The sequence below is a fragment of the Rhinoderma darwinii genome, unplaced genomic scaffold, assembly GCF_050947455.1.
Source record: "Rhinoderma darwinii isolate aRhiDar2 unplaced genomic scaffold, aRhiDar2.hap1 Scaffold_570, whole genome shotgun sequence".
NCBI classification, from domain to species: Eukaryota; Metazoa; Chordata; class Amphibia; order Anura; family Rhinodermatidae; genus Rhinoderma; species Rhinoderma darwinii.
Window position 1 is genome coordinate 131,179 of NW_027464123.1, and position 26,133 is coordinate 157,311.

Here is a 26,133-nt window from a genome sequence, read left to right on the forward strand (position 1 = left end):
AATGTATAGCACTAGATCGTGATTTTGACATGCCTTTATTAAGCCCTGCCTCAGCCCGTGAGCGCCTCCATGCTACCCCTTGGCGGCTGTCACGTACATATACGTGGCATGTCACCAATGAGTTAAGTGGATGTAACTGTAGGTCCATTTGCGGGAAGGGGTTAAGTGAGGTTCCGTATTTTACAGATGTTTTCCCCTGTATGATTTTCTAACTACTCCTCTAATCATTAAGGTACTGGAACGCTCCAGTGGATCCAGTTTGCTCATATTCTATTCCAAGACATTCATCTTCTGTGTGACCCACCGAGGATGGACAAGGACAACGAGATTTCCAAAAAAATATTAAACTTCACGCTGGAGATCATCTACCTGTTGACCGGAGAGGTGAGGCTCAGGAACCGATTCCCATATTTTTCTCTAAAGTAATGTAAAAAAAAAGAAACCCAATTGGTATCACCGCGTCTGGAATAGTCCAAACTATTACAATATAACGTTATTTAACCGCCGTAAAAAATAAAAACCGCCATATTGATGTTTTATGGTCTTTTCACCTCTCCCATAAAATGGAATAAGTGATCAAAAAGTACCCCAAAAATGGTATCCGCCCCGCAAAAATAAAAAGCCTCACATCGACGGAAAAATCTAAAAAGTTATGGGTCTGCGTATAATTTGCGACCGGAGACAAATTGCTTTTATTTTGTAAAAGATAAAAAAAAATATTAAAATTTGGTATTGCCATAGTTGTATTGACCCGCAGAATAAAACTAGGACGTCGTTTTTACCGCTCTGCGAACGCAGTTAAAACGAAACTAAGAAACAATGAAGAAATTGCTAATTTCCTTTCGAAACCCCAAAAATTGAGAGGGCCTTCAAAAATTTTTTTTGTAATTCTTGTACCAGTCACACGATTACAGTCGTTATTTCATTTCAACTCTGGTAGACCGGTAAAATAACGATTTCACATTTTGTTTTGTTGAGGCCTTGTGCTAAAATAAAAAAAATTATTTTTCCCTTCATTCTGATAAAGTGAAAACAGAATTTTAGAAATGTTGTAATTTTAAAAATTAAAAACTCTAATTTCGCAATGACAATTATTCAGACCATTTGCTGTGACACTTGAAATTGAGCTCTGGGGCCTCCCGTTTCTCTAGATCATCCTTGAAATGCTTCTACACCTTGATTGGAGTCCACCGGTGGTAAATTAATTTGATTGGACACTGTTTGGAAAGACACGCCCCTGTCTATATAAGGTCTCACAGCTGACAATGTATATCAGAGCCAGAACCAAGTCATGAGGAGGAAAGAACTGTCTGTAGAGCTCAGAGACAGGATTGTGTGAAGGGACAGATCTGGAGAAGGGTAGAAAAAAAAAATTCTGTTGCACTGAAAATTACCAAGAGCACAGTGGCCTCCATAATTCTTAAATGGAAGAAGTTTGGAACAACCAGAACTCTTCCTAGATCCGGCCATCCCACCAAACTAAGTAATCGGGGGAGATGGGCCTTGGTAAGAGAGGTGACCAAGAACCCAATGGTCACTCTGACTTAGCTCCCAAGATCCTGTGTGCAGATGGGAGAAACTTCCAGAAGGTCAACCATAGGTTTGCAATAGACAATTACATACAACAATATAGAAGGTATGAAGTTACACCGATGTACGCCAGCCCACCGGATATCACTAGACAAAGCGTTGGGTGAATGGGAGCCTATGGATATGTTCGGCATATGCGCACAGTGTGAATAGACCCTCAGGTTAGACTGGATATTTCCATGACTAGTTTTAGTTTCTGAGGTAAGTTTGGATGGAGGGGGGTAAGACGACAGGAGGAGAGGGGACCCTCTTTTCCCCAGTAGGGTTAGCAGGAGGTTACTTTAGCGATTGGTAGGGGCTAGGCTTAACGATATCAGTAAGTGATTGTTAAGTAGTGTGACAACGTGTGAGAGTGGCATGTGTGCTGCAAATGTCCATCGTGTGTACTATGTATGAGTGGCCTATCTGCAGCATGTGTCCTATATGTGGGTGTTGCGTTAGGTGGGCCCCCACACAATCTTTTTTTCTACAGGGGCCCTTTGCAGTCGGTGTTCGCCCCTGCACAGTGTAATCCCCTAGAAAGGGGTATGTGACACCACTTTTATCTGTCTTAATAAATCAGAGACACAGAGTGGAGAGGCAAGGGATTCTGGGAATATAGTGATATTTATGAGCGTCTCTCCATATACAGGATTACTCAGTAGTGAAGAAGACATCTGGAGAGTGTGTGACCCCCAACAGCCATCCCCATGTGTCAGGAGGATGGAATACGACCCAGAACCACATCACGGCACCTCCACCTCACTCACTGACACATGAGAGAAACAACAATGAGGAGATCCTGGACTTCACCCACAAGATAATCGAGCTGCTGACGGGGGAGGTGAGCGCTGCCGGGAATGCTGGGACATTATATAATAACACAAGGTATAATGTGTCTGGGTGATGACTGTATCATTGTGTGTCAGGTTCCTATAAGATGTCAAGATGTCGCCGTCTATTTCTCCATGGAGGAGTGGGAGTATCTAGAAGACCACAAGGTTCTGTACAAGGACGTCATGATGGAGGACCACCGGAACCGCACACCTCCGGGTAAGAGGGATCTGTACAAGGATGTCATGGTGGAGGAGCACCGGAACTGTACACCATCGGGTAAGAGGAGACTTTTTTTAAGGAGTCTAGTTCGCCTTTACTGGGAACATTCTGACCTTACCCTGCTAGTTGACATCACTTCATGTTTATAGTCGTCCCAGGCTGAACTGAGTGACTTTAAGTCCCTTCTAATTTTTTTTTATTGTTCTTTTAAAGTCAAATCAAGCGTACAACCACGCAACTTCCACTCCATAAGAGAACAAGATACATCCTTACATCCAAATCGTGATCTAATTCTGCAAGTACAAAGAAAAAATAATTCTTAGTACATATTTGCATCTTTTTACTGGGTTCTTACTTTAACATCGAATAGTCGATAGTGACCAATGTTGCCGCAACGCAGAACTTCCCGGAGGACTCCAATGGCATCCCGACAGCAAGGTTATATCCTCATGACTTTGATCCCCCCAGTTCAGCAGTATAGCCCTGCACCTATGCACAGATCTGAATGCACATCATGTATCCTAGGTCCGCTCAATACTTTCAGTGATCGAGGCCATGAGATGTATTTAGACCAATATCCGTAGAATTGGCCAATCACTTAATGACTTTCAACATGGTCATAGTAGGACATCTTAGTCAGCTTATCATATTCTTCTCCTGCTTGATCTGCCTGGTCAATGGAGAGAGTTGTGCCACGACGGGCATTTCTTCATTCAATCTGTGCCTCGATGTGGCAGCCAGTCAAGTGAAACTGTTCTCCGGATACTGCAGATATGCCCTAAATTTCTATGGTGGAAAAAACCCTTAAAATGATTCTCAATTGGTATTTAAGGCTTTAATATGTTGTCTGACGACCAAGGTTATCTTGTCTTTTTCTTATCGATACCTTTCAAAATGCTACGCAAAGTTTTATAATATTAATGCTCTAAATATGTGTACTTCAAAAAAATACTGGAAAATAAAATCCCATTTATAATCCTAACAGATAATCCCAGCAAGGACTTTAAGAGAAAATGTCTGGTATCCCCAAATTATAAAGTAGAAGATAAAATTCAAAATTCTTCAGTAAAAAAACGTATTACCCATAATGTGCATCCAGGACGTCACAGTACAGATCGATCATCTAATCCCCCTGATCGTGAGCAATCACCTGATCATTCACAGATTAAGCCAAGTGCAGGCCACAGATGGGGTAAAATGTTTCAATGTAGTGCGTGTGGGAAACAGTTTGAAGAAAGTTCAGAACTTTGTATACATATAAGAACTCACACAGGAGAGAAGCCATACGCGTGTCCAGAATGTGGGAAACGTTTTACCCAGAAAGCCGGTCTATACGAACATTATAAAAATCACACGGGGGAGAAACCATTTACTTGTACAGAATGTGGAAAAAGTTTTGCTCGGAAATCATTTCTTTTGAGGCATAAAATACTTCACACGGGGGAGAAACCATTTTCATGTTCCGAATGTGGGAAAAGTTTTTCTCGGAAATCATTACTTACTGGACATCAAATACTTCACACGGGCGAGAGACCAATTCCAGTTAAGTGTTCTGAATGTGGAAAATGTTATGCCAAGAAATCCGGTCTTACAGAACATCAGAGAATTCACACCGGAGAGAAGCCATTTTGTTGTTCCGAATGTGGGAAATGTTTTATTAATAAAGTTAAACTTCGGGATCATCAGATACTTCACACGGGGGCAAAACCATTTACGTGTTCTGAATGTGGCAAAGGTTTTGTCCGGAAAATAGCTCTTGTTCACCATCAGAGACGACACACGGGGGAGAAGCCATTTTCATGTTCAGAATGTGGGAGAAGTTTTATCCAGAAAGCAAATCTCGTTAGACATTTGAGAATTCATACAGAGGAGAAGCCGTTTTCTTGCTCTGAATGTGACAAACGTTTTATTTCTAAAGTCAAGTTCGAGATACATCAGAGAACGCACACAGGGGAGAAGCCATTTTCATGTTCTGAATGTGGGAGAAGTTTTAGCACCAAATCCAGTCTTATTCAACATAAAAAAATTCACACGGGGGAGAAGCCATATTCATGCTCAGAATGTGGGAAATGTTTCAGACAGAAATCGGATCGATTAAAGCATCAAAGAATTCACACAGGAGAGAGGCCGTTTTCATGTGCAGAATGTGGGAAATATTTTGCCCAGAAATCAAATCTTGCTGAACATCAGAGAATTCACACGGGGGAGAAACCATTTTCATGTTGCGAATGTGGGAAATGTTTTAGCACCAAATCAAGTCTTATTCAACATCAGAAAAGTCACAAAGGGAAAAAGTCAAATTCATGATCTTAATTGTGAAATGTTTTAGGAAAAAATCAAATGTTTAGGACATGAAGTTATTCACATGCATTAAACAGCAACTAAAAATTTTAATTTTCTTTGTGGAATCAACCTGGATCTGGCAAACATTCCAAATGTTTTCCTGAGGTCAATTGGGATTCATGGAGGAAAATTATTGAAAATTCAAGAAGGTAAAAGTAGAACCCCATTGTCTTTCAAATCCTTGCGAAGCAATGCATCACTAGATTTGTAACTTCAGGCATGGATCCTACACTCCTGTAGAATAAAAAGTGACAAAGTGTTGGACACCCCGGACTCCATTAACGTTTGAATTATTTTTAAATTAATTAAAGGGGTTGTCTGGGACTTTACAAAACTTGCAGCAGGTCACGGGATAATGAAAAATAATAAATAAGCAGATACTTACCCCCTGAATAGCCGCCGCTCTAGCACTGAGATCACGTTCTTTGCGTATCCGGTCCCGGGTGCTCCTGCAAGAGTAATTTGCCAGTCACTGGCCACATGCTGCGGCAGCCAATCGATGTCCTCAGCGGTGATCCTGCCATGAATGGCACTCGACCTCTACAGGAGCTACTAGCCTGGGAGCCGCGGAGAACAGGATCTTAGCGCTGAAACGGGAGGGCACTTCAGAGGGGTGAGTATCTGCTACCGATTTTGAAAGGTGACGGATAACCCCTTTTAAGTTCAACATCGAGATTCAGATAATGCAGAAAGAGCGATCACATCCTGAGAGAAGCGGTTTATGCATTCAGAAATCTATCCTGGTACTATAGGAGGCCTTTTACAAATATTTAAATCAAGCTGAAACTTATTTTTTATTTTTTTTGGATGATTGAATGTCCTCTAGGACTCTACCTTTTTTGAATAAAAATGCTGCGGCCACATGTAAGTTTATAATTAAAGGAGAGCGCCTACATACATGTTCTGGGTGTGGCGGTTTATCAACATGGGCTTCTCTAGAATTTCAAAATCGCCAGAAAAAACACATGTACAAAATGTCACTACATAAAAAAAACCCGCTTGGCATTTTTTTACATGTGTTCGAATACGTGTCCAACAAAAAAAAGTGTGTAATGGAGTCTAAGCATTCGAAGCATGTGGTCTCTCTACACTCATGGCAGCATGAGGGAACGGATGAAACTCTAGAGGACTAATACATCTCGCGTTAAATGCTGGAAACACACGTTGCCGCTTTTTCTTTGTCGAGTAGGTTTAGAATGTTCTAAGTAACAAAGTACGCACAAGTATCATATAGGATGACTATATATATATATATATATATATGTGTAAAGGATCTGCCAGGCACAGCTTCTGTACCTGCTTCTATGTCTGTGAGACTGACTCCATCTTTCACCACTCAGGATGGCAGGCTTAGGAGTGAGAGAGCCTATCACAGCCTGGCCAGACGGAGCTAGCTCCCGCCCTCTGTCTATTTATACCTGCCTTTCCTGTTCCTCCTTGCTTGTGATTCTTCTGGTGTGATTTCCTGGCCCTGCTGCAGCTTCTGAACTATTTGACCCTGCTTCATACTGACCCTGGCTTACTGACTACTCTCCTGCTCTGCGTTTTGGTACCTCGTACACTCCTGGTTTGACTCGGCTTGTTCACTACTCTCCTGCTCAGCGTTTGGTACCTCGTACACTCCTGGTTTGACTCGACTCGTTCACCACTCTTGTTGCTCACGGTGTTGCCGTGGGCAACTGCCCCATTTCCCTTAGCTTTGTGTACCCTTGTCTGTTTGTCTGTCGTGCACTTACTGAGCGTAGGGACCGTCGCCCAGTTGTACCCCGTCGCCTAGGGCGGGTCGTTGCAAGTAGGCAGGGACTGAGTGGCGGGTAGATTAGGGCTCACTTGTCTGTTTCCCTACCCCCATCATTACAATATATATATATATATATATATATATACACACACTAGTATCGTGCCGTTGTAGCAGAAGGTAGAGAAATACTAAAGGGGTTTTCCAGTCAAGAAATTAATCCTCAGTATAGGCCAACTGATCGGCACCCCCGCCAATCAGCTTTCGTAAAGGGGCCATGGTGCTTGTTCAATCGCTGCTTCCCCTTAATTTTCGTCACTGCCCGTACTGTGAATCGCTGACACACTTGTAGCAGGTAAGAAATTAAGGGGAAGCAGCGCTCATAAGTTCTCCAGCCCCTTCAGAACAGCTGATTGGCCAGGGTCCCGAGAGTCGGACCCCCACCGATCAGGAATTGATGGCCTATCCTGAGGATAGGCCATTCATTTCTTATAACTGGAAAACTCCTTTCAAGGTAGGAAAAAAGATAAAGGGGGTGGAATGTGAAGAAGTCTGTAACGTGGCACGTTTTAGGTAAGACCGTCAGTCCAGGTGGAATAGCAGATGAGCATATGATATCCAAGAAGAACAAACCATCAAGCCCTTAAGTACCAAGCCTAATTTAGGTTCTGTTCACATCTGCGTTGGGGTCCTGTTCTGACGTTCCATCTGAGCTTTCTGTGACGTTTTTCACGTCCGAGGTGCACCCTTGCGGGATGCGTTGTCACGGATCCTCCATAGACTAGAGCCTATGGAGGGGTGCGTGACACGCAGTAAAATAGGACATGTCCTATTTTTTTCACGAACCCTTCGAAAACAACGGTCGTGTGAATGGCCCCATTGAATGACATGAACCGTGTGACGGCTGTTGTTTTAACGGCTGTCACACCTATGTGAAACATGCTGGTCTGAATGAGCCCTAAGGCCTGCAGGAATTTTTTAGTTTTTACGTAACCACATTCAGAGAGCCATAACTTTTTTTTTTTTCTTTTTTTACGTCTATATAGCTGCATGTGGGCTCTTTTTTTTTTTTTTTCTTTTTTTTTTTACGGGGTGAGTTGTATTTTTCATTTGCACTATTTTGGGGCATATGTGACTTATTGATTAACTTTTACTAACTCTTTCTGGGGGAAATGGGGAAAAACAGCATTTCCTCCATTGTTTTTTTGTGGTTTAAATTCTCTTTATTCTATGGGTCGGTACGATTTTGGCAATACCAAATATGGGTAATGGGTTTTTAGGTTTTTGGAATAATCAGTCTTTGCATCGCCGTATTCCAAGAGCCCTAACTTTTTTATGCTGTCATTGGCCCCGATACCCCTGAAGACGCTACATCGTAGCGAAACATGTCGGGGGGGCTTCTACCTTCATTTTAATATCTGTCCTATTGACACTTTAGAATTTAACTATCAACTTACTGAATGTGGAGCTCTGTGGCTGTGGCACTTAGCCCTTTCTAACGTCTTTCTAAGAGTTTCTACGTCTGGCACTATGTCTGGCTGACTGCTGTCAGAAATGGACACTAACTTTTAAACTTTATGTAGTCTGTCCTGTTGCAAATCTAATAAAGACTTTTTTATTTATTTCTTTATAATAGTTGGAAAACAGGGCTTCTTTTTGCCAGTAGGCAACCGCTTTTGAATCTAACTTTTTTATGGGCTTGTGTTTTTTTGCGGTTCGAGATGTAGTTTCTATTGGCAGCATTTTTAAGGCAGACACCTGAGAGCCGTTGTAATAGAAACTCGACAGCGGTTTGCGTTCGCGGGGCCGCCGAAGGGTGACATTGGGAGCTCCCTCCCTTTTGTCAAACCACCTAAATGTTGCGGCTGCTATTGACTGCAGCATTTGATTGGTTAATCAGCAGGAATTGGAGTCAATGCTGGGCTCCCGCGGAGATTGCTCGGGCACGGCTTCCGTGTCTGCGCGATCACCGTAATGTAACTGAATCATGGGGGGTTAATGTGTAAAAACTTTTGTGTGGGACTTCAGGAGCACCGTGGTAAGAAAACTACCCAAATGTGTCTGAACTTGCATATGGAAGCTTCAAGCATATCCCAGGGTAGGTTTGGTGGCCACATAAAGTTAGTGTAAGTTGCAAGGAAGTAATTTGGCCATAATTATGGGACACCTGACCATCAAAGGTATATGAACTTGTTGAACATCCCATTTCAAATCCACAGCTGTTAATATGGAGTTGGTCCTTTCTTTAGCAGCTATTACAGACCTCACTCTTCTGCGAAGGCTTGTGACTTTGGGGTGTTTGAAATTTGTGCCAATTCAGCCAAAAGAGCATTTGTGAGGACAGATACTGATCTTGCTCTCAATGGATGTTTTTTTAAATTTATCCCGAAGGTGTTTGATGTGGTTGAGGTCAGGGCGCTGGGCAGGGGCGTAACTAGGAAAGACTGGGCCCCATAGCAAACTTTTGACTGGGCCCCCCCCTCCCCTGGGTGACACACAACCCCCCCCCCCCTTGTAGATAGTGCCTTTTTTACCGCCCACTGTAGATAGCGCCATACAGCCCCCTCTGTAGATAGCGCCATACAGCCCCCTCTGTAGATAGCGCCATACAGCCCCCTCTGTAGATAGCGCCATACAGCCCCCTCTGTAGATAGCGCCATACAGCCCCCTCTGTAGATAGCGCCATACAGCCCCCTCTGTAGATAGCGCCATACAGCCCCCCCTGTAGATATCTACAAAGGGGGCTGTATGGCGTTATCTACAGAGGGGGCTGTATGGCGCTATCTACAGAGGGGGCTGTATGGCGCTATCTACAGAGGGGGCTGTATGGCGCTATCTACAGAGGGGGCTGTATGGCGCTATCTACAGAGGGGGCTGTATGGCGCTATCTACAGAGGGGGCTGTATGGCGCTATCTACAGAGGGGGCTGTATGGCGCTATCTACAGAGGGGGCTGTATGGCGCTATCTACAGAGGGGGCTGTATGGCGCTATCTACAGAGGGGGCTGTATGGCGCTATCTACAGAGGGGGCTGTATGGCGCGATCTACAGAGGGGGCTGTATGGCGCGATCTACAGAGGGGGCTGTATGGCGCGATCTACAGAGGGGGCTGTATGGCGCGATCTACAGAGGGGGCTGTATGGCGCGATCTACAGAGGGGGCTGTATGGCGCGATCTACAGAGGGGGCTGTATGGCGCGATCTACAGAGGGGGCTGTATGGCGCGATCTACAGAGGGGGCTGTATGGCGCGATCTACAGAGGGGGCTGTATGGCGCGATCTACAGAGGGGGCTGTATGGCGCGATCTACAGAGGGGGCTGTATGGCGCGATCTACAGAGGGGGCTGTATGGCGCGATCTACAGAGGGGGCTGTATGGCGCGATCTACAGAGGGGGCTGTAGGCAACGCCATACGGCTCCCCCCTGTAGGCAACGCCATACGGCTCCCCCCTGTAGGGAACGCCATACGGCTCCCCCCTGTAGGGAACGCCATACGGCCCCCCCCCTGTAGGGAACGCCATACAGCCCCCCCCCCCCTGTAGGGAACGCCATACAGTGTCCCCAACCCCCCAAAAAAATTCGACCTACAGTGTGAAAAGACATGTATCCCCTCTCCACAGGATAGGGGATACATGTGTGATCGCAGGCATTGATGGGGAGAACGGGGGACCGAGGATCCCCTGAAGTTCTCCATGACTAACCTCTGACTTCCGGAGTCTGCGCAGCTCAATAAAAATTAAAGGAGCACTGGTCACGCTTGTGCACAAGCGCGACCGGCGCTCCATTCATTTCTACGGAGCTGCCGACACAGACCCCGGAAGTCAGAGGTTTGTGATGGAGAACTTCAGGGGACTTTCAGTCCCCCGTTCTCCCTACCAATGCCAGCGATCACACATGTATCCCCTATCCTGTGGATATCCTGTGGATAGGGGATACATGTCTTTTGTTTAATGGCCGAGCGGGGAGATACCTCCCTGCTCTGCCGTACTGTTCAGTGGCGTCCCGCTGTAGCAGCCATAGCGGCTGCTAGCGGAGCCTCCGGCCATGGTGGGCGACACGGGCCCCCTCATTCCACGGGCCCCGTAGCAGCCGCTACGGCTGCTATAGCGGTAGTTACGCCACTGGCGCTGGGCCTCCCACTAAACTCCTAACATCTCGCCGTTATGGACGTTGCTTGGTACACGGTCATACTGGAAAAGGAAAGCGTCTTCCCTAAACTTGCCACAAAGTTGGAAGCATACAATGAAAAATGTCTTCTGTATGAGGTCACGTTAATATTACCCTTCACTGGAAATAAAGGGCCTACCCAAAACCCTGACAACCAGCCCCATAAGACTGTAAGATAGTGAAACGTGATTCATCAATCAGTGGCAGCATGTTTTACACCACTCCGGTCAACACTTGGAGCTTCATAGCATGGGGGCCGAGCAGCTGCATGCCAGCCTTACATCATCAAGCACAATACCAAGCGTCACATGGAGGGGTGTAAAGCCGCTGCCGTCACTGGTCTCTGGAGCAGCGGAAACGTGTTCTGTGGAGGGACGCTTCTCTATATGACGTGTTCTGTGGAGTGACGCTTTATGGCGTGTTCTGTGGAGTGACGCTTTTCTACCTGACGTGTTCTGTGGAGTGACGCTTCTCTATCTGACGTGTTCTGTGGAGTGACGCTTCTCTGACGTGTTCTGTGGAGTGACGCTTCTCTGACGTGTTCTGTGGAGTGACGCTTCTCTGACATGTTCTGTGGAGTGACGCTTCTCTATATGACGTGTTCTGTGGAGTGACACTTCTCTATGACGTGTTCTGTGGAGTGACGCTTCTCTATATGACGTGTTCTGTGGAGTGACGCTTCTCTATGACGTGTTCTGTGGAGTGACGCTTCTCTATGTGATGTGTTCTGCGGAGTGACGCTTCCCTATCTGACGTGTTCTGTGGGGTGACGCTTCTCTATCTGACGTGTTCAGTGGATTGGCGCTTCTCTATGACGTGTTCTGTGGAGTGACGCTTCTCTATATGACGTGTTCTGTGGAGTGACTCTTTTATATGACGTGTTCTGCAGAGTGACGCTTCTCTATGTCGTGTTCTGCGGAGTGACGCTTCTCTAAGACGTGTTCTGCTGAGTGACGCTTCTCTATGACGTGTTATATGGAGTGACGCTTCTCTATGTGACGTGTTCTGTGGAGTGACGCTTCTCTATGTGACGTGTTCTGTGGAGTGACGCTTCCCTATGTGACGTGTCCTGTGGAGTGACGCTTCTCTATCTGACGTGTTCTTTAGAGTGACGCTTCTCTATATGACGTGTTCTGTCGAGTGACGCTTCTCTATGACGTGTTCTGCGGAGTGACGCTTCTATATGACGTGTTCTGCGGAGTGACGCTTCTATATGACGTGTTCTGCGGAGTGACGCTTCTCTATGTCGTGTTCTGCGGAGTGACGCTTCTCTATGACGTGTTATATGGAGTGACGCTTCTCTATGTGACGTGTTCTGCGGAGTGACGCTTCTCTATGTCGTGTTCTGCGGAGTGACGCTTCTCTATGACGTGTTATATGGAGTGACGCTTCTCTATGTGACGTGTTCTGTGGAGTGACGCTTCTCTATGACGTGTTCTGTGGAGTGACGCTTCTCTATGACGTGTTCTGTGGAGTGACGCTTCTATATGACATGTTCTGCGGAGTGACGCTTCTCTATGTCGTGTGCTGCGGAGTGACGCTTCTCTATGACGTGTTATATGGAGTGACGCTTCTCTATGTGACGTGTTCTGTGGAGTGACGCTTCTCTATGTCGTGTTCTGCGGAGTGACTCTTCCCTATGACGTGTTATATGGAGTGACGCTTCTCTATGTGACGTGTTCTGTGGAGTGACGCTTCTCTATGACGTGTTCTGTGGAGTGACGCTTCTATATGACATGTTCTGCGGAGTGACGCTCCTCTATGACGTGTTATATGGAGTGACGCTTCTCTATGTGACGTGTTCTGTGTAGTGACGCTTCTCTATGTGACGTGTTCTGTGGAGTGACGCTTCCCTATGTGACGTGTCCTGTGGAGTGACGCTTCTCTATCTGACGTGTTCTTTGGAGTGACGCTTCTCTATATGACGTGTTCTGTGGAGTGACGCTTTTCTATCCGTCGTGTTCTGTGCAGTGACGCTTCTCTATCTGACGTGTTCTGTGGAGTGACGCTTCTCTATATGACGTGTTCTATGGAGTGACGCTTCTCTATGTGACGTGTTCTGTGGAGGGACGCTTCTCTGACGTGTTCTGTGGAGTGATGCTTCTCTATGTGGCGTGTTCTGTGGAGTGACGCTTCTCTATGTGGCGTGTTCTGTGGAGTGACGCTTCTCTATATGACGTGTTCTGTGGAGTGACGCTTTTCTATCCGTCGTGTTCTGTGCAGTGACGCTTCTCTATCTGACGTGTTCTGTGGAGTGACGCTTCTCTATATGACGTGTTCTGTGGAGTGACGCTTCTCTATGTGACGTGTTCTGTGGAGTGACGCTTCTCTATGTGACGTGTTCTGTGGAGTGACGCTTCTCTATGTGACGTGTTCTGTGGAGTGACGCTTCTCTATGTGACGTGTTCTGTGGAGTGACGCTTCTCTGTGACGTGTTCTGTGGAGTGACGCTTCTCTACATGACGTGTTCTGTGGAGTGACACTTCTCTATATGATGTGTTCTGTGGAGTGACGCTTCTCTATGACGTGTTCTGTGGAGTTACGCTTCTTTATGACATGTTCTGTGGAGTGACGCTTCTCTGACGTGTTCTGTGGAGTGACGCTTCTCTATAAGACGTGTTCTGTGGAGTGACGCTTCTCTATAAGACGTGTTCTGTGGAGTGACGCTTCTCTATGACGTGTTCTGTGGAGTGACGCTTCTCTATGACGTGGAGTGACGCTTCTCTATGACGTGTTCTGCGGAGTGACGCTTCTCTATGACGTGTTCTGTGGAGTGACGCTTCTCTATGACGTGTTCTGCGGAGTGACGCTTCTCTATGACGTGTTCTGCGGAGTGACGCTTCTCTATGACGTGTTCTGCGGAGTGACGCTTCTCTATGACGTGTTCTGCGGAGTGACGCTTCTCTATGACGTGTTCTGCGGAGTGACGCTTCTCTATGACGTGTTCTGCGGAGTGACGCTTCTCTATCTGTCGTGTTCTGTGGAGTGACGCTTCTCTATATGACGTGTTTTGTGGAGTGACGCTTCTCTATGACGTGTTCTGTGGAGTGACGCTTTTATATGACGTGTTCTGTGGAGTGACGCTTCTCTATCTGTCGTGTTCTGTGGAGTGACGCTTCTCTATATGACGTGTTTTGTGGAGTGACGCTTCTCTATGACGTGTTCTGTGGAGTGACGCTTTTATATGACGTGTTCTGCAGGGTGACGCTTCTCTATGTCGTGTTCTGCGGAGTGACGCTTCTCTAAGACGTGTTCTGCGGAGTGACGCTTCTCTATGACGTGTTATATGGAGTGACGCTTCTCTATGTGACGTGTTCTGTGGAGTGACGCTTCTCTATGTGACGTGTTCTGTGGAGTGACGCTTCTCTATGTGACGTGTTCTGTGGAGGGACGCTGCTCTGACGTGTTCTGTGGAGTGACGCTTCTCTATATGCCGTGTTTTGTGGAGTGACGCTTCTCTATGTGACGTGTTCTGTGGAGTGACGCTTCCCTATGTGACGTGTCCTGTGGAGTGACGCTTCTCTATCTGACGTGTTCTTTAGAGTCACGCTTCTCTATATGACGTGTTCTGTGGAGTCACGCTTTTCTATCCGTCGTAATCTGTGGAGTGACGCTTCTCTATATGACGTGTTCTGTGGAGTGACGCTTCTCTATGACGTGTTCTGTGGAGTGACGCTTCTATATGACGTGTTCTGCGGAGTGACGCTTCTCTATGACGTGTTATATGGAGTGACGCTTCTCAATGTGACGTGTTCTGTGGAGTGACGCTTCTCTATGTGACGTGTTCTGTGGAGGGACGCTTCTCTGACGTGTTCTGTGGAGTGACGCCTCTCTATATGGCGTGTTCTGTGGAGTGACGCTTCTCTATGTGACGTGTTCTGTGGAGTGACGCTTCCCTATGTGACGTGTCCTGTGGAGTGACGCTTCTCTATCTGACGTGTTCTTTGGAGTGACGCTTCTCTATATGACGCGTTCTGTGGAGTGACGCTTTTCTATCCGTCGTGTTCTGTGCAGTGACGCTTCTCTATCTGACGTGTTCTGTGGAGTGACGCTTCTCTATATGACGTGTTCTGTGGAGTGACGCTTCTCTGTGACGTGTTCTGTGGAGTGACGCTTCTCTATGTGACGTGTTCTGTGGAGTGACGCTTCTCTATGTGACGTGTTCTGTGGAGTGACGCTACTCTACATGACGTGTTCTGTGGAATGACACTTCTCTATATGACGTGTTCTGTGGAGTGACGCTTCTCTGACGTGTTCTGTGGAGTGACGCTTCTTTATGACGTTCTGTGGAGTGAGGCTTCTCTATGACGTGTTCTGTGGAGTGACGCTTCTCTATATGACGTGTTCTGTGGAGTGACGCTTCTCTATGACGTGTTCTGTGGAGTGACGCTTCTCTATGACGTGTTCTTTGGAGTGACGCTTCTCTATGACGTGTTCTGCGGAGTGACGCTTCTCTATGACGTGTTCTGCGGAGTGACGCTTCTCTATGACGTGTTCTGCAGAGTGACGCTTCTCTATGACGTGTTCTGTGGAGTGACGCTTCTCTATGTGATGTGTTCTGTGGAGTGACGCTTCTCTATATGACGTGTTCTGTGGAGTGACACTTCTCTATGACGTGTTCTGTGGAGTGACGCTTCTATATGACGTGTTCTGCGGAGTGACGCTTCTCTATGTCGTGTTCTGCGGAGTGACGCTTCTCTATGACGTGTTATATGGAGTGACGCTTCTCTATGTGACGTGTTCTGTGGAGTGACGCTTCTCTATGTGACGTGTTCTGTGGAGGGACTCTTCCCTGACGTGTTCTGTGGAGTGACGCCTCTCTATATGGCGTGTTCTGTGGAGTGACGCTTCTCTATGTGACGTGTTCTGTGGAGTGACGCTTCCCTATGTGACGTGTCCTGTGGAGTGACGCTTCTCTATCTGACGTGTTCTTTGGAGTGACGCTTCTCTATATGACGCGTTCTGTGGAGTGACGCTTTTCTATCCGTCGTGTTCTGTGCAGTGACGCTTCTCTATCTGACGTGTTCTGTGGAGTGACGCTTCTCTATATGACGTGTTCTGTGGAGTGACGCTTCTCTGTGACGTGTTCTGTGGAGTGACGCTTCTCTATGTGACGTGTTCTGTGGAGTGACGCTTCTCTATGTGACGTGTTCTGTGGAGTGACGCTACTCTACATGACGTGTTCTGTGGAATGACACTTCTCTATATGACGTGTTCTGTGGAGTGACGCTTCTCTGACGTGTTCTGTGGAGTGACGCTTCTTTATGACGTTCTGTGGAGTGAGGCTTCTCTATGACGTGTTCTGTGGAGTGACGCTTCTCTATATGACGTGTTCTGTGGAGTGACGCTTCTCTATGACGTGTTCTGTGGAGTGACGCTTCTCTATGACGTGTTCTTTGGAGTGACGCTTCTCTATGACGTGTTCTGCGGAGTGACGCTTCTCTATGACGTGTTCTGCGGAGTGACGCTTCTCTATGACGTGTTCTGCAGAGTGACGCTTCTCTATGACGTGTTCTGTGGAGTGACGCTTCTCTATGTGATGTGTTCTGTGGAGTGACGCTTCTCTATATGACGTGTTCTGTGGAGTGACACTTCTCTATGACGTGTTCTGTGGAGTGACGCTTCTATATGACGTGTTCTGCGGAGTGACGCTTCTCTATGTCGTGTTCTGCGGAGTGACGCTTCTCTATGACGTGTTATATGGAGTGACGCTTCTCTATGTGACGTGTTCTGTGGAGTGACGCTTCTCTATGTGACGTGTTCTGTGGAGGGACTCTTCCCTGACGTGTTCTGTGGAGTGACGCCTCTCTATATGGCGTGTTCTGTGGAGTGACGCTTCTCTATGTGACGTGTTCTGTGGAGTGACGCTTCCCTATGTGACGTGTCCTGTGTAGTGACGCTTCTCTATCTGACGTGTTCTTTGGAGTGACGCTTCTCTATATGACGTGTTCTGTGGAGTGATGCTTTTCTATCCGTCGTCTTCTGTGCAGTGACGCTTCTCTATCTGACGTGTTCTGTGGAGTGACGCTTCTCTATATGACGTGTTCTGTGGAGTGACGCTTCTCTATATGACGTGTTCTGTGGAGTGACGCTTCTCTATGACGTGTTCTGTGGAGTGACGCTTCTCTATGACGTGTTCTGCGGAGTGACGCTTCTCTATGACGTGTTCTGCGGAGTGACGCTTCTCTAAGACGTGTTCTGCGGAGTAACGCTTCTCTAAGACGTGTTCTGCGGAGTGACGCTTCTCTATGACGTGTTATAGGGAGTGACGCTTCTCTATGTGACGTGTTCTGTGGAGTGACGCTTCTCTATGTGACGTGTTCTGTGGAGTGACGCTTCTCTATGTGACGTGTTCTGTGGAGGGACGCTTCTCTGACGTGTTCTGTGGAGTGACGCCTCTCTATATGGCGTGTTCTGTGGAGTGACGCTTCTCTATGTGACGTGTTCTGCGGAGTGACGCTTCTCTATGACGTGTTCTGCGGAGTGACGCTTCTCTATGACGTGTTCTGCGGAGTGACGCTTCTCTATGACGTGTTCTGCGGAGTGACGCTTCTCTATGTCGTGTTCTGTGGAGTGACGCTTCTCTATGTGATGTGTTCTGTGGAGTGACGCTTCTCTATATGATGTGTTCTGTGGAGTGACGCTTCTCTATGTGATGTGTTCTGTGGAGTGACGCTTCTCTATATGACGTGTTCTGTGGAGTGACGCTTCTCTATGACGTGTTCTGTGGAGTGACGCTTCTATATGACGTGTTCTGCGGAGTGACGCTTCTCTATGTCGTGTTCTGCGGAGTGACGCTTCTCTATGTGACGTGTTCTGTGGAGGGACGCTTCTCTGACGTGTTCTGTGGAGTGACGCCTCTCTATATGGCGTGTTCTGTGGAGTGACGCTTCTCTATGTGACGTGTTCTGTGGAGTGACGCTTCCCTATGTGACGTGTCCTGTGGAGTGACGCTTCTCTATCTGTCGTGTTCTTTGGAGTGACGCTTCTCTATATGACGCGTTCTGTGGAGTGACGCTTTTCTATCCGTCGTGTTCTGTGCAGTGACGCTTCTCTATCTGACGTGTTCTGTGGAGTGACGCTTCTCTATATGACGTGTTCTGTGGAGTGACGCTTCTCTGTGACGTGTTCTGTGGAGTGACGCTTCTCTATGTGACGTGTTCTGTGGAGTGACGCTTCTCTATGTGACGTGTTCTGTGGAGTGACGCTACTCTACATGACGTGTTCTGTGGAATGACACTTCTCTATATGACGTGTTCTGTGGAGTGACGCTACTCTACATGACGTGTTCTGTGGAATGACACTTCTCTATATGACGTGTTCTGTGGAGTGACGCTTCTCTGACGTGTTCTGTGGAGTGACGCTTCTTTATGACGTTCTGTGGAGTGAGGCTTCTCTATGACGTGTTTTGTGGAGTGACGCTTCTCTATATGACGTGTTCTGTGGAGTGACGCTTCTCTATGACGTGTTCTGTGGAGTGACGCTTCTCTATGACGTGTTCTTTGGAGTGACGCTTCTCTATGACGTGTTCTGCGGAGTGACGCTTCTCTATGACGTGTTCTGCGGAGTGACGCTTCTCTATGACGTGTTCTGCAGAGTGACGCTTCTCTATGATGTGTTCTGTGGAGTGACGCTTCTCTATGACGTGTTCTGTGGAGTGACGCTTCTCTATATGACGTGTTCTGTGGAGTGACGCTTCTCTATGACGTGTTCTGTGGAGTGACGCTTCTATATGACGTGTTCTGCGGAGTGACGCTTCTCTATGTCGTGTTCTGCGGAGTGACGCTTCTCTATGACGTGTTATATGGAGTGACGCTTCTCTATGTGACGTGTTCTGTGGAGTGATGCTTCTCTATGTGACGTGTTCTGTGGAGGGACGCTTCCCTGACGTGTTCTGTGGAGTGACGCCTCTCTATATGGCGTGTTCTGTGGAGTGACGCTTCTCTATGTGACGTGTTCTGTGGAGTGACGCTTCCCTATGTGACGTGTCCTGTGGAGAGACGCTTCTCTATCTGACGTGTTCTTTGGAGTGACGCTTCTCTATATGACGTGTTCTGTGGAGTGATGCTTTTCTATCCGTCGTCTTCTGTGCAGTGACGCTTCTCTATCTGACGTGTTCTGTGGAGTGACGCTTCTCTATATGACGTGTTCTGTGGAGTGACGCTTGTCTATATGACGTGTTCTGTGGAGTGACGCTTCTCTATGACGTGTTCTGTGGAGTGACGCTTCTCTATGACGTGTTCTGCGGAGTGACGCTTCTCTATGACGTGTTCTGCGGAGTGACGCTTCTCTATGACGTGTTCTGCGGAGTGACGCTTCTCTATGACGTGTTCTGCGGAGTGACGCTTCTCTATGACGTGTTCTGCGGAGTGACGCTTCTCTATGTCGTGTTCTGTGGAGTGACGCTTCTCTATGTGATGTGTTCTGTGGAGTGACGCTTCTCTATATGATGTGTTCTGTGGAGTGACGCTTCTCTATGTGATGTGTTCTGTGGAGTGACGCTTCTCTATATGACGTGTTCTGTGGAGTGACGCTTCTCTATGACGTGTTCTGTGGAGTGACGCTTCTATATGACGTGTTCTGCGGAGTGACGCTTCTCTATGTCGTGTTCTGCGGAGTGACGCTTCTCTATGACGTGTTATATGGAGTGACGCTTCTCTATGTGACGTGTTCTGTGGAGTGACGCTTCTCTATGTGACGTGTTCTGTGGAGGGACGCTTCCCTGACGTGTTCTGTGGAGTGACGCTTCTCTATATGGCGTGTTCTGTGGAGTGACGCTTCTCTATGTGACGTGTTCTGTGGAGTGACGCTTCCCTATGTGATGTGTCCTGTGGAGTGACGCTTCTCTATCTGATGTGTTCTTTGGAGTGACGCTTCTCTATATGACGTGTTCTGTGGAGTGACGCTTTTCTATCCGTCGTCTTCTGTGCAGTGACGCTTCTCTATCTGACGTGTTCTGTGGAGTGACGCTTCTCTATATGACGTGTTCTGTGGAGTGACGCTTCTCTATGTGATGTGTTCTGTGGAGTGACGCTTCTCTATGTGACGTGTTCTGTGGAGTGACGCTTCTCTATGTGACGTGTTCTGTGGAGTGACGCTTCTTTATGACATGTTCTGTGGAGTGACGCTTCTCTATGACGTGTTCTGTGGAGTGACGCTTCTCTATGACGTGTTCTGTGGAGTGACGCTTCTCTATGACGTGTTCTGCGCAGTGACGCTTCTCTATGACGTGTTCTGCAGAGTGACGCTTCTCTATGACGTGTTCTGCGGAGTGACGCTTCTCTATGACGTGTTCTGCAGAGTGACGCTTCTCTATGACGTGTTCTGCGGAGTGACGCTTCTCTATCTGACGTGTTCTGTGGGGTGATGCTTCTCTATCTGACGTGTTCAGTGGAGTGGCGCTTCTCTGACGTGGTCAGTGGATTGGCGCTTCTCTATATGACGGGTTCTGTGGAGTGACGCTTCTCTATCTGTCGTGTTCTGTGGAGTGACGCTTCTCTATATGACGTGTTCTGTGGAGTGACGCTACTCTATGACGTGTTCTTTGGAGTGACGCTTTTATATGACGTGTTCTGCAGAGTGACGCTTCTCTATGTCGTGTTCTGCGGAGTGACGCTTCTCTAAGACGTGTTCTGCGGAGTGACGCTTCTCTATGTGACGTGTTCTGTGGAGGGACGCTTCTCTATGTGACGTGTTCTGTGGAGGGACGCTGCTCTGATGTGTTCTGTGGAGTGACGCTTCTCTATATGGCGTGTTCTGTGGAGTGACGCTTCTCTATGTGACGTGTTCTGTGGAGTGACGCTTCCCTATGTGACGTGTCCTGTGGAGTGACGCTTCTCTATCTGACGTGTTCTTTAGAGTGACGCTTCTCTATATGACGTGTTCTGTGGAGTGACGCTTTTCTATCCGTCGTGTTCTGTGGAGTAACGCTTCTCTATATGACGTGTTCTGTGGAGTGACGCTTCTATATGACGTGTTCTGCGGAGTGACGCTTCTCTATGACGTGTTATATGGAGTGACGCTTCTTTATGTGACGTGTTCTGTGGAGTGACGCTTCTCTATGTGACGTGTTCTGTGGAGTGACACTTCTCTATGTGACGTGTTCTGTGGAGGGACGCTTCTCTGACGTGTTCTGTGGAGTGACGCTTCTCTATATGTCGTGTTCTGTGGAGTGACGCTTCTCTATGTGACGTGTTCTGTGGAGTGACGCTTCCCTATGTGACGTGTCCTGTGGAGTGACGCTTCTCTATATGACGTGTTCTGTGGAGTGACGCTTTTCTATCCGTCGTGTTCTGTGCAGTGACGCTTCTCTATCTGACGTGTTCTGTGGAGTGACGCTTCTCTATATGACGTGTTCTGTGGAGTGACGCTTCTCTATGTGACGTGTTCTGTGGAGTGACGCTTCTCTATGTGACGTGTTCTGTGGAGTGACGCTTCTCTATGTGACGTGTTCTGTGGAGTGACGCTTCTCTATGTGACGTGTTCTGTGGAGTGACGCTACTCTACATGACGTGTTCTGTGGAGTGACACTTCTCTATATGACGTGTTCTGTGGAGTGACGCTTCTCTATGACGTGTTCTGTGGAGTGACGCTTCTTTATGACATGTTCTGTGGAGTGACACTTCTCTATATGACGTGTTCTGTGGAGTGACGCTTCTCTATCTGACGTGTTCTGTGGAGTGACACTTCTCTATATGACGTGTTCTGTGGAGTGACACTTCTCTATCTGACGTGTTCTGTGGAGTGACACTTCTCTATATGACGTGTTCTGTGGAGTGACGTTTCTCTATATGACGTGTTCTGTGGAGTGACGCTTCTCTATGTGATGTGTTCTGTGGAGTGACTCTTCTCTATGTGACGTGTTCTGTGGAGTGACGCTTCTCTCTGTGACGTGTTCTGTGGAGTGACACCTCTTTATGACGTGTTCTGTGGAGTGATGCTTCTTTATGACGTGTTATATGGAGTGACGCTTCTCTATCTGACGTGTTCTGTGGAGTGACTCTTCTCTATCTGACGTGTTCTGTGGAGTGACTCTTCTCTCTCTGACGTGTTCTGTGGAGTGACGCTTCTTTATGACGTGTTCTGTGGAGTGACGCTTCTTTATGACGTGTTCTTTGGAGTGACGCTTCTCTATATGACGTGTTCTGTGGAGTGACGCTTCTCTATCTGATGTGTTCTGTGGAGTGATGCTTCTCTAGCTGGGGTCTGATGGACAAGTCTGGGTTTGGTGAATGGCAGGAGAAAGTTACCCGCCTAACTGCATTGTACTAGCTGTAAAATTTGGTGGAGGAGATATAATATAACATCCATGGCCGCGGACCGTCAGGTATACTCGCCCCCTGACGGCCGCAGCCATGGTTCAGTGAGCGCTGGCCCGCATCTCCTCAGTAGATGCCAGCGCTTACTTTCGCTCTGCTGTGTCCCGTAGGGTGCACGCTCGTGCCTGGTCCTAAAGGGCCAGCGCGCGCACCTGAATTTGTTGTAATTAGCCCATGATCCTGGACTATTAGAAGGGCTCTGCCCCTTTCTGTCTTGCCTGAGCTTTGTTGTCGTTATCTTATGTTCATCTTTGCAAATGGTCTCGTGTCTTCCAGTTTCCAGTGTTCCCCGTTCCTGCTACCTGTATCCTGTGCTATCCTGGTCTAAGTGTCGTGTGGTATTGGAGTCGTGCTGCGCTGAGTCTACGCCTGCTCCGCTACACCAAGCCTGGTGCCTGCCTGCTGCCAGAGTCCTGTCTGAGAGTTACCACAGGTACACCTATAGACTTCCTCCTGTGTCCTGTTGGCCAGCTGCCATACCATCAAGGCGGTACAGCCCAGTGGGTCCACGTACGCTACGTAACAGATAATGCTATGGGGGTGCTTTTCAGGGGTCGGCACCCTTAGTTTCAGTGAAGGGTCAATTCTTCAGCACACAAGACGTTGTGGATAATTGTAGCCTCCAACTTTGTGAGAACAGTTTGGGGATCGGCCCTTTTCTGTTCCTTATGGCTGCGCCCCAGTGCACAAGGGCCACGTGGCTGGTTGATTTTTTGGAGTTTATTGTGGAAGATCTTCACTGGCCACATAGAGTCCTGACCTCACCCCCATTCAATGCCTTTGGGATGAACTAGAACAGAGATTACGAGCCCGGCCCCCTCCTTCAACATCCGTGTCTGCCCTCACAAATGTTCTGGATGAATGAACTAAAATTCCCACAGACCCCAAAATCTTGTAGAAAGCCCACAGAAGAGTTGAAACAACGGGGGGAGACCAACTCCTTATTAATGTCTATGGATTTAGAAAGTGATGTCATAAAGGCTCCTGTAGGTGGAATGTGGAGGTGTCCCAGTACTTTTCTCCATATAGATTATAATAAGGACATTTATTCTCTCGGCTTAAGCCACGGGAGGTCATTCAGAACATGGAGGCAAGGTAAAAGATGACTTTATATGTTTTCAAGTGAGGCGGCCTATTAAACTAAACCCTTTTTAACTAAAATATACGTAAACAAAAAGTGGGATGTTTGATGAAATGGCAAAAGGACATTAACATATCTGAAACTTCCGACAACATAACCGATGACTCCCCTGTACATGCGCGCACTCGGCTTGGTCGAGCCTTCAAGCGTTGTCAATAGGGAGAAAGAGTAAAGCCACGAAGATCTTAACATTTTCAAGCACCTTGCTCCAATCTGTGGCATGGGGGGCATAAAAGCCAGATTGAAAGAAACGTTTTTTAGCCACATGAAACCTCAAAAATCAAATCTAGTAGTGTGGGATAATTGTGTGATGTCTCCTGGTCGTAGACGTCACAATTATCGCCACTTGTCGCAAACGGAGGGACAGAATCCTTGAACGGAGAGACCTTGGTTTATCATCCGCCAGATTGCTACGCGCCCGGGCCGAGATGTCAACGCTGTTCAACATTGCGTGTCCTGGAGGCTGGGAGAACAACAGAGAACAGAAATGGCAGCAAGATATGCGCGGAGGTGAACCCCTGCACGGACGGATCGTCTGGTTGGAAGAATGGCGTGTAAATATCCATTCTCTACTGCAAGTGAAATTGTTTGTCACATCCCAAGCCTAGGGCGGCAACCAGTGTCGACATAAACCATCAGAAGGTGTTTGCATGACATTGGGCTATGAGCCAGACGTCCAGCTACAGGTGTTCCATTCACTACACACCACCGCTCTCAAAGGCACAGCAAGATGGCAATGGAGGTCTATCTACTTCAGTGAGGAGTCCCGCTTTTGTCTCGGATGCAATGATAGCCGGAGATTGGTCTGGAGACCACCTCGGCAAGCCCATGTAGAGGCCTTCACAAGGGAACGTCACACCGGTCCTGCTCCTGGTATTATGGTGTGGGGTAACCAGACCCCTCTAGTCTTCATTTCAGGTATACTAGCAACTCGGCGTTACATGGATGTGGTCGTGGAACCAGCGGTACGGCCCCTTCTCCAAAGTGTCCCAGAAGCTGTTTTTCAATAAAACGCCAGGCCGCATGTTGCTCGTGCTTCTGTGTGCAGCCCACGTGGCCTAAAAATGCTACCACGGCCTGTCGCGTCTCCAGACTTGTCTCCCATCGAGCACATCTGGGACGTTATTGGTCGACAATTGCAACGGGAGCGGCCAGCAGCCAATATTGATGATTTGCGTGCATTCAGCGTGGCATAACATTCCTCAGACAGCCAGTAATAACCTCAGTGATGGCTGCCAAGGCGTGGAAGTGCGTATATTACTCTGTACCTCTGATAGTTAAGGTGCTATTACATGGCCGATACGGGCCCTTAAAACGTGCACCGATCAATGAGACAGCTCGGTGATGAGCGCTCGTTACTCCCATCGTTTGTCCCCATACATTTCCATCTTATGAATGCATGTTTGCCCAATCATTGGCCTGTGTAATAGGGTCTCTAGGTGTTTTTGGGGGTTTTTTATGCTCTGACTTGGGTACCGGGAGAGGAGGGTGTTAATATAGAAATGTGTATTTGTATTTTATCTTTTCTACTAATATTAAAATAGAATGTTTTTTTTTTTATACTTTTTTATGAGTTTGTATGATTACAGTTTTATGGAAATAATTTTTGGGATGCCATTTTCTAAGAACCATTACCTTAAAATATTTCCATCGATGTGGCCGTATGAAGACCTGTATTATGTGGGACAAGTTGTTGTTTTTTAGTACCATTTTGGTCTGATTAGAATTTGTTTTGATTTATTTTTTTTATTATTTTTATAGGAGGATTGGGGAAAAATGAGCAATTAAGTTTTTGTATTTTTTTAATGTTGTGCGTGATTCGGTTTAAGCAATAGGTTATTATTTTTCTACGAGTCGTTACAATTGTGGTTATAACATACATATACATTTTTTTTTTTTACTATATTTAAAAAGTAAAATAATTGTTGGGGGTCGGGGACTTCTTATTTTATTAAAACTTATTGAACTTCATTTCACTCTTTTCTTATTTGTCCCACTGGGGGACTAGAAGCTGCGATCCATTGATCGCTTTCATAATGCTTTGGAATACTTAGTACTAGTTGCCTGAGCAGGACACTAAAGGCCCTTTACAAGATCAGATATTCTACCTGGTAAACAAGCGCCGATCGACCGTACAGGGTGGGGGTCAGCACTCGTTTGGTCCATTTACGTGGAGCAATGATCGTTCGTCGCCACACATTTGCATCAGGTCGGCCACGCATCCGCTGTTTACACGGAAAGATGTACTTCCGACAAGCGCCCATTTTTCAGGCCGCATAACAGACCAGATCAGCCGAGTGTTTCCTTGTCGCAGATCGCTCACCATACACAGAGCGATGATCCGGAAAACACACAATCATTGGCCCAAGTAAAAGGGCTTTAACTTACTGATACCCCAGAGCTGCGCTCACACTCCAGGCTTCAGATGTCACTAGAAGCACCTTGCAGCGTTCTACATCATGCCCCTGCCTGGAAAGAAGACCCCGGGCGGGCACATTCAGTATACAACTTGCTGGTAGCGACCAAACTGGAATCATGCGCCATTTGACAAAACTCGCGAAGGGGTCACATGAGCAGCAACCACAAACCTGTTGGCACAGTTCATTCATCTCTAAATGAGGATATGAGGAGAGAACTACAACTCTCGGCATGTCCAGGCTTTTATTATGGGATATCAGAGGACATTACAGGAGGAGGTATAAGAGGAGAAAACTACAACTCCCAGCATGTCCAGGCTGTTATTATGGGATATCGGAGGACATTACAGAAGTAGGTATAAGAGGAGAGAACTACAACTCCCAGC

General features: G+C 47.2%; 1 protein-coding gene across 1 annotated transcript in view; it reads left to right on the forward strand.

Annotated features, from left to right (window-relative positions):
* The first annotated feature begins 237 nt into the window (after positions 1-237).
* LOC142724080 (uncharacterized) overlaps positions 238-26,133 on the forward strand; it is a 121,594-nt gene continuing 95,698 nt past the window's right edge. Inside the window, 4 exon segments of the mRNA XM_075848955.1 lie at positions 238-384; positions 2,222-2,413; positions 2,499-2,682; positions 3,611-4,927. Coding sequence (XP_075705070.1) covers positions 310-384; positions 2,222-2,413; positions 2,499-2,682; positions 3,611-4,927 — 1,768 coding nt within the window. The 5' untranslated portion in view covers positions 238-309.